Raw genomic sequence first — 14,693 nt, forward strand, 5'->3', positions numbered from 1 at the left:
AAATGAGCTCACAGGGCTCACGTGATAATGACCAAAGCCCCTTCCACCACCGAGATTGCTTATCCATTCCCGACCTGATTTAGAGAATCTGCTTGGTGTCGAGTCCTGAGGGAGGATGGGCAGGGAGGGAAGGGGTTTCATGCTGATGGGGATTTGGGGTTTTAGAATCAGACAGGGCTGGGTTGTGCTTGCAACCACGATGCCCTTGCTGTGTGGCCTCGGGCAGGTTGCCTGACATCCCTGTTCCCTGGTTTCTTCATCTGTTTAAAGGGGATTGCTCTGGAAGGTGCCTCGGGATTTCTGTGACTTGAACAACAGAACACGATGCTCTCCCTGCATGCCTGCCATACAGCAAGTGGCCCGCAATGAAGCTTTTATATTGATCACTTTCTTGTCATAATGATTGCAGCTTCCTCTGCCACTTCCCCCAGAACACCCCACTGTCACCTGGTTATACGAGACCAGATTTCCAAAGAGCAAATTCAGCAAAGAGCAGTCGCCACTCCCATCAGGGAAGAGTCCTGCATGGATCCCGCAGGACCCCTGAGCTGCAGGAGACAGGCAGCACCAGGCGGAGGGAGAAACTCACTAAAGGACACAGAGGACAGCCTCCCCACGGCTCCCTCTGCACATAGGCCAGCGCAGCCCCCAGCCCACGTGGCAGGCCTGTGGGTTGTCAGGAGGCCCCTCTGTGGAGAGGGCACTTGTGGCCCAGAGACCTTGTGGCCTCAGGCAGAGGCATGGGGGCCTGCAGCTCTGGGCGCCTAAGCAGCCCGGGAGAAACAGCTCTTGGGGCTGACAAGGCACCAGTGCAGGGGCTTGGACAACCCACCGGCCTGCCACGTGCATGGGCCCCGAGAACCATCTTAGCAGGGGGCTGGAGAGCCCAAATCAGTGGGGAGGGCTGCCACTTGGGACTGGAGGACACTGGCCGAGAAGACCTGCAGGGCCCTGTAGTTTGAGGTTCTGTGGAGCAACACCAAGTCCTTCACCAGCTGAAGGCACAGAGCCTGCGAGGTGGGAATGAGTTTTGGACTTGGCCCTTTCTGGGCCCTGAGGCCAGCCCAGTAATGGTGGGCAGTATGGTAGCATCCTGGGGGCTTCATTCCCAGTGACCTAGGGTGAGGGGTGCCCTTTGCAGGCTGCAGCCCACAGGGGAGCCCCCAGGGCCACAGCTTAAGGAAATCTGCCAAGTCTAGAGGGACTCACACCCAATCCCCAGAGAGCCAGGGACCAGGACCCCGAAACAGGCCTGCTCCTCTGCTTCACAGCTTTGTCAGCTGTCACTAGAAGGTGCCACCTTCGTCTGAATTTCCCCTCAGCAGTTATATGTGGGAGAATTACAATAAAAACGTTTTAGGAAAGCCGACCTCTGCTGTACTTTCTGGGTCCACTTTTATCGGCTTCAGTGAATGAAAAGGAAGGCTTAGCGATGACAAAATTTTCAACAACAAGCAATTTACTAGGTGGCAGCAAAGGGCACCCGAGAGAACAGACAAATTGCCTGAAATAAATAAGAACTGGGAAGGGAAATGAGGTGGCGTGGAGCAAGGTGCCCTGAGGTAAGGCAACTGGTCAATGCAAAAGTCATCAGGGGCACCTTGCTGCAGCCAGAAGTCAGATAGGCAACTGGCAGTGTCCCCAGGATGCTCTGAGGGCCCCTCATGCCAGGCACCTACTGTGCACCCCTCATCCTGCAAAAACTGCACTGAACAGAGCTTTAGTGGACAGGCCAGAGCAGAGCTGCACAATCTCACCCCAGTTCTCCTTGTGCTTGTGCATTTCCATCATTTCACAAGGGAGTGGGCCCAGGGCCTGAGCTCAAGGTTTACAACTGAGCTTTGTGCCACTCAGTGAATGATGGGCATTTCCTCTAACATTCAGTATTTCTCTCTGTTTATCCTAAGTCCCTATCTGAGTAAGGGATTTGATTATCTGGATGTGGGGTCCCAGCTGGAAGGAGAAGGAAGCCCAAGTACAGGACCCGCAGCAGGCCTGCCATTCCTAAGCACCAGGAGCCAACTCCCAGGAAAGCTGTGTCACATTCTCAGTGCTAAGGATTTGCAGGTTGATTTTGACAGCTGAGGGACCCTCAGAGACTCTGGTCAGATCCACTGTTATCCAGTGGGGAAACTGAGGCTTCAGACCTTGACCCGTTGGCAGGCCATGGGGCCATCTAATATCCCTGTTTCAGTTTCCATCTTCTACCCCTGTCTGCCTCCTCATTGTTCCAGATAACCCCGAAAATAGCCAGAGTCATTTAAGGAAATGCCTGGAGGTGAGGCTTTTGGGAACTGCATTTTTTCCAGAATACAAAAGCTGCTCAGATTACCCAGTTATATCTCTCTCTACTCCCTCTTCAGCTTCAACCTAGCTGGATATTTTTCAGGGTGGTAATTATCATAGTAGACAGCAGATAGAGCAGGTTCTCTGTGGACTCAGAGCTGCATGGGCAGGTGTTTGCTCTGCCTGCAAATGGAGGCCCACCTGGTCCTGGGCATCATTTCCACGAAGCCTCCACAGAGGGGAGGGGAGGTTTCAGGACTCCACTGGTGTGGGTGGACCCGGGAGGATTCGTAACAGGCTGTCTCATTTCTACCCACCACCAAGCAGACTCTTCAGCAGGATCCTCCTCACGTCCAGAGACTAAAATACTTGTTCAGATCTGCATATTCACACATGCATACGCGAGTATGTGCAGACAGACATATAGGATTTGCACACACACAAACATGTGTACACACACATACCCACACAAGCACACTTTCTGATTCTTCCCAACAAGAATCAGTAATTCTTAAGTAGAAAAAGCAAAACAACACTGCTCTTGAGTAGGCAGAATGGCGGGAAAGCCTGAGTTGCAGGCCACACAGGCAGATTGATGGGCTCACTTGCCTTCCCTTTTTTCTCCTCCTCTCTCCTTTTCTTCCTTCCTCTCTTCTGCACTTCCTTCCTCCATCCATCTTGTGTCCACCTCCCATTCATCCAGCTCCCCTCTGCCCATCCCTGTTCTCAGGATTTACTGCAGCCTTCTCCCATTCACTCGGTTCATTCATGCATCCACTCGGTCGATCATTCAACAAACATTTACCGAGCTCCTTCTAAGTGTCTGGTGCTGCTCCAAGTCTAACTGCCTGGCACAGGGCACCTGGGCAGCACGGTTCAGCTGTCATACGCTCACTTCAAGGAAACTAAGCCCAGAGCCCAGAGATGCATCACCTTTATCTCAGGAACTGGACAGAGCAGCCACCACAGTGGTGGCTTCCTAAGCCCCCTCTGCTCACCACATGCCCAACAGGAGAGATGAGTCCCTTGTCTTTGTCTGGGTTCCACCAAAACTGCTAGCAGTTTATTTGGAGGTGCTTGATAGGGCACAGGGTTGGGGATCAGGAGAGGAAAGAGCTGAGAGGATGAGTCATGAATCCAGTTACACAGCAGGCCGTGCTCCTGGACCCTGCTGGGAAACACCGGGAAATGGGTCCAACATGGGCCTGGGATGATCCCCCAAGGAAAGGTGGGGCTGGGAGGGTTCTACACCAAGTTGCTGGCTCAGGGATGCTCCAGGGAATGTCACCTCCCTGGCACCCTCTGCTTGCTGTGCACAGAGGCACAGCAGACTTCTGACATTCTAGACAAATCCTTCAGGCTCAAGGATGCCAAAGCTGGTATCTTGAAGTCCACAGGAGCACACTGACATGGCAGGGTCCCTGGGAGGCAGGAAAGCAGCCCACGAGCACATGTCAGAACTGGGCTCTAGAGGGTGGAAGAGGGAGAAGAGGAGCCTGAGTGAGTGAGCTTTGGTGAGAAGGCAGGGTTGGTGGTCCAGGGTGGGGGAAGAACTTGCCCTGAGCTCATACATTTAAAGAGCTAAGCAGGATGTCCAGCCACAGGGAGGCTAAGAATGTCCAGCATTACCAGGCTGATGGTGACACTGGCCAGCCCCCTCCATGCACTTCCCCAAACTTCTCTTCTGTCCTCATGGAGACAGCCTTGGAGGAGCCTCTGCGGAATTTCTCCCTGTGTCTGCAGTCACATGTCTGCAGCCACGTGTCTCTCTGTTCCTCTGCCCTGATTCATTCATATATTTATAACACGGTGCGGCCTCGCTCACTCCCAAGTGCATTTATGGATCCATTCTTTTGCTGGCTTTGCCCATCCTTCCCTTGCTTAGCCTCCAGCTCCTTTACAAACGCATGCCACCTGACACATTATTTAGGAACTCCTATAGAATATCCACGGCCTGTCAAATGGAAAACCATGAATGTTCTCCACTATTGGATGGATCACTGCCACCTGTGTGGTTCAAACAAGCCATCAGGACCTTGGTGAAAGATGCGACTGAGAACAGGGTCAGAGAGGCCACCCCTGTGTGTCCTCACTTACCTGTGATTTCCTTGGTGCCTCCGTTGGTGTGCTTGAAGCGATCTCCTTCTACTCGGACACTGGGGCAGAGCACATCTGAGGGAAACGAGAGGAGACAGGGTGATGAGAAAGCATGGCCCCTATCACCCTGTGATGTGTGACACCCAACGGACCCCACCCACCCCCCCCAAAGCCCAAGCAGACACACAGGCCACTGTCAGCTCCACATTCCACTTGTGTCCTGGGGAAGCACCGCTCTGCAGGTACCGTGCTCGGCCAGGGTGAAACATTAACAAGCATCACCACATCTCCATCCAACTCATGGCCTCGCAACTATGGGAAACCAGACACTGAGACCAAGACTAGGCCACAGGAGGGAATAAGTGATGGGTGGGGGGTCCCACTGGGGGATTCAGGGCACAGGTGCACCCCCCAACCCAGCCCAGAGGACAGAAGAGCTTCCTGGAAAAGGTTCTCTGTAAGGAAGAATGGAAGACAAAGGAACAAGTGAGACACCGATGAGTATCTTCATTCACAAAGGCAGGGACACACACAGGGACTCCAAGTCAACCGGGAGACTGTGGATGGGCAGGACCAGAAAGGTGTCCTTTCAGTCACCCAATGAAACTTCAGGTACAATTCCAGGAGAAGGCAAATGCCAGAAGAATGAAAGTCTCTCAGTTATACAAAAGTCATACAATAAAAAGAGTTACGATGCTACATTAACGCCTCTCTTAAAGTCTTCATGAATCTTCACTTGAAAAAAAAAAACGGTTTTTAAAAATGAGCTCTTTGGATATTTCTACCTATCCCAGGACAATCAGTAGCTCTGAGATTCACTGGGTTGGGTCCAAGAGCTGGCTCCAAGGACTGCTAGCCCACTGGCCTTTATAGTCTCAGTGTGAGTATCTCAACAGGAGAGACCTTCAAATGCACACCTGCAGCACAGCTGCTTTGGGGACTGGTCAAGATCAACCCAGGACCTAGGGGAGGGAAGCACTCCCTCAGACAGAGCACTTGAAGCAGCTCGCTGACCTCACGCAGACCCAGCCCCGCCCAGGAAGCAATCTGGCTATCACGTTATTATTTTAATTGCACATTACTGAACAGTTCATCATCCCATCAGTTCTATGTGCAGTGACCACCTCTCCTATCTGGGGGCATCAGTGTTTCAATGAGGGTCACTGAGGCTCCGTTAGCCCAACAGCAGTGCAGAACAAATAGATCTCCCCTGATTTGGGAGGAGTTATTTTTAATGCTTATCCTTAAAGGCACCACCAGGTCTGACAAGCCCCATGGAAGGGTTATTTTGGAAACAGCACCAAGCTGTCTGTCTAGAACTAAATATGAGAGAAGACGCAGGCACTGGGCAATATTTAGACAGCTCCACCCGGGACAGATGCAGCTGTGGGGTGACGATCAAGTGCTTTAACTTTGGCAGCCTGACAAAGACAGGCGGGGGATTACATGTCACTTATGTGAGTTTAAGGTTTAAAAGGAGTTGACTTAGAAGGTTCCATCGTAGCTGTGAGTAAATTCCTGGAGGCTGGAGCTCAGGGTGGGCTGCACCACTGAGTCTTGTCTGCAAACATTCCTCAGGAGGAGGACCTGGCTCCCAGATCCAGACTGCAAGGCCAAGTCGAAGGTCACAGACACGGGAGAAATGGCATCTCCTCAAGAAAGGCAAAACTTGCCCAAACCGCTTTGAGGAATCAACTTCCGAACAACCGCAAATCCTTTTCCATACCATCACCAAGCTTCCTATGTTCCGGAGGTTCAAGGTGCATTTTTAGCGACTGGGTTAAGTTAGGCAAGGGGCTCCTGAACTACCCGCTCAGCCAGGCTCTCCGGAAATGCCAGGCTCTTGGGATTCACCTGCTTGGTACAGAGGTAGGCTAAGCCCCTTGGGCCACATTCCAATTCTCTGTGTCAGGTTACCTCCACACCTTGCCTACGACCCATGTGTTTCCACATTCACTCTCACTCGTCTATTCAAAGTGAAATATGCACGCACCTCCAGATGGACCCCCAGCTCTGACGTTCTAGATACGCAAACACGGACAGTCCATCACCCCTGATTCTGCCTCCAGATCATTCTGGAGTTAACTGCAGTGAATGGCTCCAAACACGTGAAGGTCACAGAAAGTGCATGAGCTTGTGGAACCCTCTGTTCCCTTGCTGGAGGTCCCTGCCCCTCCATCCTAGAGGCTCTGCTGGACCTTTGGTGCCTGCAGGGCCCTGTGTCCATGCATCCAGCCTGGGGTCTCAGAGCTGAGGGCACCTTGTTGAAGGTGCTGTCTGGCCAGTCGGTCCCAGTTGGTGGGTCTCCACTGTCTTCACAGCATGAGGCCCGTGCAGGCCCCAGTTCTTGCTGAACCCAAGTGGTCAATGACCCTGAGCTAAGAAGTGGGTGCTGAACGGCCGACTGGAGGGCCTTCTGGGCACGGCATTCATCATTGTCTTAGTGAGCCAGTGAGAAGATTCATGGGCTCCAGGGCTTATGCCACGGAGGTGTAGCAGATGCCATTAACTGCAGCCTGACACCCACTGCCTGCTCCCAGCTGAAGAAATGCTGCCTTAGTTTGGAATGGCAGAGTGGTCTGCTCAGGAGGCAAGCTGAGTCTGGCTGGGCTAAGCCAATTTGGCCATTCCTTTCCTGTCTCTCAGCCAAGGAAAGAAATTACACAGGTTTGCGGAGGTTGGAAGGAGAAGTGCGTAGACCATAAAGCACCTTGATTTCCTTGTCGTGTGGGATAGACAGGTGGATGGGTTGCAACTTTACTTTCCCGCCTCCTCCTTCCAGTGGAGGACATGATCTCTGGGGGCCTACCCAGGAGATCTGAGGAAGTAGGGGAACTCCAAATCCAGCAGCCCAAGCCGGGGTGGAAGCTTGAAGACCAGAAACTCGTTCCTGTCTACGTCACTGCCGTGAGCTTCTCCTCACCTGCAGGTGGGAGCGCCGCAGACCGCAGGCCTTCCCTTCTCAGGAGCAGCACTGATAAGTCAGGGTGAAGGACCAATTGGACAGCCAGAGTCCCTGTCTGGGCGCCCGAGGACAGCGGATGAGGTGCACACTGAGGCATCAGTGCCCTGGTAAAGGAGCCACCGGCAGACCAGGTTCCCTTCACCGTCCCAGCACAGACATTCCAGAAAAGGATTTATCGAATAATCATCCAGCATCAACAAGAAGCAGTTCCAGAACTAAAGATGGAGTTAAGCTCTCAAGAACAAAAAACGTGTTTGATTTTTTCCTGGTTGGTTGATTTTCCTTTTTGAAAACATAGAGAAGGGCTGATGCTCACAGAGTTCCTGTTCCCTTGGAGTTCATTAATTGTTTGCCTGTTGACATTCATTTCCCGCAGTCTTTACGTGGCTGGAATAAACACCCCAGACTTCAGGAGAGAAGCCACATGCAGGGGCTCCACTGCACCGGGAGCTATGGGTCCATCAGAGCTGCCGCTCTAAGGGGAAACACCGGCATATACTTCAGTCTTTCTGGAAATGCACTTGAACTTGTAATCGGTTTACTCAGTGGGAAACTGGGAGTGGATGTGTGTTTCATTATTGGGAGGGGGAGGTCTGCACAAGCTGGTCTCGGGTGTCCTGGTGCTTTGTGTTGACACATCTATGGATTAGTCTGCAGTATACGAAGCCCTGCCACCCACTGACTGTCAGCCATAATTTTTCCATTTGGGAAAGTAGTTATTGAACACCCACTGTATACTGCTCATCTAACCTGGAACTTAACCCACAACAATCATCCAACAAGGTAGATTTTGTTCCCTTAACACAGATATAGAAACTGATGCTTAACAGAAGTTAACAAACCCACCAAACGGGAGGAGTGACTGAATAAATGCCTACCTGAATCTGGAATCTAGGAGTACAGGTGGCAGAACCTAGGTAGGAGATCAGCAGGACCAGTAGAGGCCAGGGAAGGAGGCCTGGCAGCCCGCTGGGGCAGACAGGAAGCAATCACTGCTCATCCATGACCTCTCCCCAGCCACTGCTGAATGCAGCTGACCACAGAGAGACCATGACATTCCAAGAGAGCAGGGGAGAGGCGGAGGAGGGAAACATGAATTAGATGCCTGCAGACACTGACCCTGTGCCTCTGCTGTTCAGAGGCCCACAAGGGAATCATCCATACACCTCCACCTCAGAGAAGTGGCAGCCACTGATCCAGGCACAAGGGCCCTCGGGATCGTGCTAATAAGGCACAGTCCCAATGGCTCCTGGGACTGAATGCCCACATGTCCAGATATGCTATGTGGTTTGACTCTGGGCCTCTCAACTGTTCTGCTGGGGGAAGTGGTTAAATCGGGACCAGCAGACACAAGAAGACAGCTGCTGCAAGCACGTGAAACACATCAACACACTCAACAGTCCTCGCCACAGCTTTCTGGGATAGGTGCTACTATTTACAGATACAGAAAGAAGGACATGAAGAAGTTAGTAACTTTCCCAAGGCCACTAAGCCTCTGGCATCAGGGTCTTGGGCTGATGCAGTCTCTCCACAGCACCTGCCCAGGTTCCTCCAGCCAACCGGGACTCAATCTGGTCTCCAAAGCCTGCACTGACAGATGGCCAGTCTGACACCTTCTGAAGCATCCCATTCTTTCTTCAGTTCTAACTTGCCGAAGGCTCTTCCTCATTCTGCACCATTGGATTCATTCACTTACACATAGGAAAAAGAAGCTCAGAGAGATTAATTTCTCTGATATCACATAGCCAGCAAATGGCAGAGGCAGAAACTATGCCCAGGGATTCAGATGTAGGCATTTTCCCTCAACCACAGTCCATACAATCTCAGCCTTTGAAAGCACCCTGGGAGTGCAAGGCAGGGCAGCTGCTACTGTCCACATCTTACAGGAGGATTATTAGCCTCCCTGCACATTATAAAAGTGGGTGGGGATGCCACTAACCAATCGCATGTCCATAGTGCAGATCATGTGAGAAGAGGAACACAACGTTGACCTGAGGTCAGACACTGGGTTCTTATCCCCACTTCCACTTCTACTTCCTGTTCTGGAACCTTCTGGAGACTCCTGACTTGCATCTCTCTTCTAGGTCAAAGTCCTGGGCACAGCCACCTCTGCAGAAGCCACAGATCCTCTGGCTGGATGATCCACATCAAACAGGTTCTTCAAGTTGTAGGGATGTGTGGTCAGGGAGCCAATTTGGGATTGTTCATGTGTTTCAGAGGCAGCCTGATAGAATATTTAGCAAAGAAAGCACAGTTCTGGAAAGAAAAATCCCCAGACCTGCTGACAGCTGCAAATGCTGGTAACCAGTCCCCTTCTCCTGTTTTTTACCACTATCTCAGAAGCAGAAGGTGCAGCAGGAGGTGAGATGGATGGGCTCTCACACAGCCCCGCCCCTTCTCAATGGTGAGCTGGGGTGCAGCCATCTATGTTAGGAGACCAGAGGAAGAGAGCAAGGAGTGAGGAGAGCCCCTGCGAGGCCATCTCCTGCCCCAGCCGGAGCACAAGCTGCTTGCTGAATAAGGAGAGAAAGAACAGGGCCAGGCTAGGAGAGAAGGTGACTCCAAGGCCAATGGGAGAGAGCCAGGGAGTCACACAGGCCTCATGTCTTCCATGCCAGTCCTCCCTCTATGTCTCTGTGCAAAATCACGGTCCCCATGGGGCTGTCCTAAAGATCGGATGGTTTGTGGATGGGAAGTCCTGGGCAAGAGCACCTGTCACCTAATGAGTGAGTGCTCATTCATTCCCTCATTCCTCAGCCAACACGTGTCTTCCAAGTGTCTGGCACAGATGTCCTGGCCGAGGACAAGGCAAGCATGTGACTGCACCGGTGAGGTGGCTCCTTCCCTCCAAGGTCATGTTCAAGGAGGAAGTAGAGAGCAACAGAGGTGCAAGCTGGACACCATGTGTCACCTGTGCCATGGGAGATATCGCCCCTGCTGTGACAGGGTGACATTCGGTTAGCTGAACTGGGGAGATCTCTGAGGTGACTGACACCTGAACTGAGACTAAGAAGGTAAACGGGCCAGCCAAGGCAAGCGCACAACAGGTAGAAGGTACCAGCAAGCACCAAGCCCCCCGGGGCTGGAAGGGCCTGGATTGTGGAGCTGAAGGGGCACAGGCAGAGAGTGGGGGAGCCCCAATTCAGGGTAAGGAAGTCCCACTGCCCAGGAGGGCAAGGGCAGATATGCTGGAGGCCCAGAAGAAAGTGACTTGCTACTGGGAACAGGGTCACTGTATTAGTGTCACAATCCAAGGACAGCCCATCATCAGTGACCCAGGTGTGCCAGGGGTTCCTTGGACCTTGCTTCCCTCCTGGGGAATGTCCCATGTCCTAGCACCAAGGCCTCACTGAGACTGTAAAGACCATGCCTAGGAGCAGATGAGATGGAGGCACAGTGGGCTGGCGGGCAGCAGAGCCCTGTCCACCAGTGCCACAGGCCCTCAGACTCCTTCTCACTCCTTTCATCTGACAAGGCTGCAACTCCCAGGGGACAGCAAACCTTCCAGAACCCAGTCTTCTTCCCGTGGTCCCAAACAAAATGAATGCTGACCGTGCACCTGCTACTGGATCGGTCAAGGGCAGGCAACAGAGGGCAAATGCCAAGTACCATCCTGCCGCGAGCCATCCATGGCCATGTGTGAGCTACGTGAATTTGTGCATATGAGGGACTGGTCTGGCGTTACGTGCTGATTAGGCTACATGACTCAAGTGTGCCTTTCCTCTCGCTCTCCTGTGATCCCACGTAGCACCTGAGATGAGTGTGACTTGATGAAATTTAAATCAATCTGCTGACCACAAGACATCACCAAGCAAGACTCCACCTTCGAAACCCTACCCTTGCCTTATTTGGGTGGAATACTCTATCGAATGTCTTCTTCCCAATAAATAGGGGGTTTCTGGTGTGCTCGCTCTCTTGCCTCTTGCCTCCCTTGCTCCTCTTGCCCTCCAGCATGGGAGCAGACCCCTGAGGTGGCAGAGTCGTCTCTGACCTACCAAAAGGTATTTTGTGTTTGTGTGGTCTTTTGGTTGCCAGCCCAAATCACGTGGAGTGACCCTGAATCCGTGGCCCGCGCGGGATGTGGGTGACATCATCCAACAGAGACGATGGAGACTGATTGGAAAAGCCATTGATATCCCAAGTACTGTGTGATTATGACAAGCAGAAAGTGCCCAGGCAAGAGCTGGCTGAGAGCACTGGGCACCCTGCTGGAGGGTCAGGATGGGGACCTTTGAAGGACAGGATGGTGGCAGGTAGGTGAAGGCAGGAAGGTGCACAGACCCACTGGAGGCCCAGGCAAGGGACTGGAGTGAAACGTGGACACCATGCCTGAGGGACCGTCAACAGAGAAGAGCAGCCATGAGATGAGTGGGGGAATCAAGGGCCCCGAGATGGTGCCCATGGGCTGCGGCAAGATGGGACACTCTGCAGAGGGGCCCGATAGTGAGAGGCAGGGGTGAAGCAGAGAGAACAGTGAAGCTCCCTGACGGTCAGGGGAGGAACACTAGTGGTCTGTGCCCATGCGATGGGTGGAGGAGGGAAATGGACAGGCTCAGATCTACCGTGAAAGCAAACTGAGCATGCTTTGGTGGCAGATTACATGCAGAGCTGGAAAAGAGAAGGTGCTGCTCAGTGTCCCCGGAAGACTGGACCTGGATGCCCAGTGCAAACTTTTCATTTGAGATGTCCCTGAGGTGATCAGAAAGCATCTGTGATCTATAAAGCTGGCCTCTGGATTTCAAGACCCAGCTCCCGGCCGGGGCTCAGGCTATGGAAGTCGCTGGTGCGCAGCAGGGTCTGAGCACCGGGGGTGGGTGGGAATGCTCACACAGAGAAAGGAAGAGTACAGTCTGCAAACCAGGTCTCAGGGCCACCAAGATAAAAGGGGTGACGTGAGGCCTGATGGCCACAGAGGCTGAGGAGGGGAGGCCGGCAAGGCAGAGTGAGCCAGGGAGAGTGAGGTCCCAGGTTGCACGGGGCAAGGGTTCCAGCAACAGGGCCATCCCCGAAATCAATCCTGTGCTGGTGTCATCCAAGAAGAAGGCAGCATTGACCTGAGAGTTGGCATCTCACCGGGCATTGGTACCCTGAGTGACAGGAAAAGGCCAGAAAAGGTTCAGGAAAAGGTCAAGCAGTACATGGGGACCTTAAGGATACCAGCTGTGTCACACAAGTTCTCCTTCCCTGACCTCTGGTTCCAGGGACTCTGAATGGGCCTCCTCCTACCCTCTGGAAAGGACAGGCGAGGGAGCTGTCTGGGGAAACGGCAGGAAAACACACTTCCTCAAACAGGGCTCTTCTCTTTGCAGCAGTGTCCCTCCTGGGGTGCCCAGTCAGCCCTGCTCCACGAGCCTGCCATCCATCCCCCAAGACCCAAGGCAGAAGATGGACTACTCAAGAAAAAGAACTGCTGGGTCAGGCTGGAGGGGACAATGGAGGGAGCCACTTCCATCTGAAATTGTCCTGACAAGAGTCAGACTTGGGGATCGGGAGAAGTCTGAATGACCCCATGGTCCAGCCCTATGGCTTTACAGATAAGCAACTGTATGTCAATAAAGAGGAAACGCCTTGTGGGGCATCTGTACCAGGGCCAAGCCAACCAAGGGCCACCTCAGAAGGGCACTCTGCTCACCACCTCCTCCCTATAAAGCCAACCCCACAGTGTGTCGCCTGCTGGGGTGACTCTGAGCCCCTGCTCTAGTGTATAGGAAAACCCGCCTGAGGAGGGAGCACTTGGCTTCTGGTGCTGTGAGCCCCAAGCCCGGCCTGCTGTCTGGGATGCAAACCTGGCACCAGGTTGTCTGCACTGCCCTTGCTCCCTGTTCTGTTCTGTTTGCTCCTTGGCAGAGGGGGAGCCTGCTGCTCTTGGGGTGGCATCCCAGGCCCTTCCCATGCTGAGCCTCATCTGTTCAAGCTCTTACCACTCACCCCGTGGGGTCTAGCAGGGCCTGGGGGAGAGAAAGCATGGGCGGTACCATGTACATCCCCGAGGGAACCAGACCGCGCACAGCAGGGCCCTCTTTTTCCTTCTGCAGAGTTGGATCTTGGAACCCCCAAGGGATGAGCAAAAAATATCACCAATCCAGCTTGCCAGTTCATCCCCCACCTGGCTTCCCCAGGCAGCAACCAGAAGATGGAGATCCCCAAGCCTGCATCCTGGGTGCTGGGCCCAGGGTGGGAGGGCTACAGAATCCAATAATCCCTTCATCACGGCCTAGATTCTGAGATAGAGAAATGCAAAATCAAAGAAGCCTCAGGTTGCAAAGGTCCCATAGGAATCCGGAGGTCAGCTGACAGGACATTTCACTTAGCCCTGAAGAGAAGGTGAGAGTCCACAGCCCAGGTTGGAAGGGAGAAGGGAAGAAACAGGAAAAGGGAGCTCAGAGGGACCTGGTCAGACCCAGCCTTGACCCTCCTACTCCACATCTGAGCACAAACCTCCACCCTCCTGGTTTCCAGAAAACACAGGACTGGCCGCGTGACCCCAGACGCCCTCCAGGGTGTTGCTGCCTCCTCCCGGAGTCCGTGGTTCTCCGGGAAGATGGGCAAACAAGATGAGGTGGTGTTTATTTTCTCCAGTCTCAGCCACATTCCTCCATTAGCATACGGCCTGGCGTCAGACATATCTGTGTCTAACCTGAAGGCCCTGACCCCCAAATCAGCACCAATGACAGTGGCAGACCACGGGGACAGAAGGCCCAGAGCCCCAGGAGAGGGCAGTGGCTGGCTCAGCTCTCTACCATCAGGCCACCCAACTGCTACATGGGAGAAAACAGCAAGGCTGGGCCACCTTCACTGCATCCCAGGCCACCAGGCAGAGACACTTTCTCCTGGCCCTCTTTCCCGAGGGCTGGTGGAGACCACCTCCTGAAGGGGCATGGGTGGCCACAAGACAGCTACGGGAAGGCTGGTGGGAATGACAGCCAGCTGCTGAGAGGCGCAGCTGGAGGGCCTCCGTGGGCTGTCCTTGGAGGCAGGGCTGAGGTGGGAGGGGGGCAAGTGTGCAGCTCAGGCCGCAGACAGGGCCTCCTCTCCTCCCCAGGGCACCCCCTCTGGGAGTGCTGAACCGGGGAGCAGCCTGCATGCCTCCTGACAATTTGCAGGGGGAGGGGAGTGAGGGTGAGCATGCAGTGGGGCTACCTGCCTCTGTGCTTCTCCATGGCCACCAATGACCTCACCCGCAGCAGGGCTCTGCAACACCTGTGGCCCCACACCTGGGGAGAGCAGCAGCTCTGGCCTGGGCCTCGCCTTCAGCTCTGAGTGGTTCCTGCTGCACCTGGTCCTCGTCATGAGCCAGGATCCCTGATGAAGACCCGACTCACATTTCCTACCTAACTACTCTGTC

The 14,693-nt window shown here is 53.7% G+C and overlaps 1 protein-coding gene across 1 annotated transcript in view; it reads right to left on the bottom strand.

Annotated features, from left to right (window-relative positions):
- The window catches only part of Col22a1 (collagen type XXII alpha 1 chain), a 208,179-nt gene that overhangs the window by 178,492 nt on the left and 14,994 nt on the right, over positions 1-14,693 (bottom strand). The window contains exon 3 of the mRNA XM_015486301.2: positions 4,384-4,458. Within this exon, the coding sequence (XP_015341787.1) occupies positions 4,384-4,458 (75 nt within the window). The remainder of the gene's footprint in view (positions 1-4,383; positions 4,459-14,693) is intronic.

The sequence above is a fragment of the Marmota marmota genome, unplaced genomic scaffold (genome assembly GCF_001458135.2).
Source record: "Marmota marmota marmota unplaced genomic scaffold, marMar, whole genome shotgun sequence".
Lineage (NCBI taxonomy): Eukaryota > Metazoa > Chordata > Mammalia > Rodentia > Sciuridae > Marmota > Marmota marmota.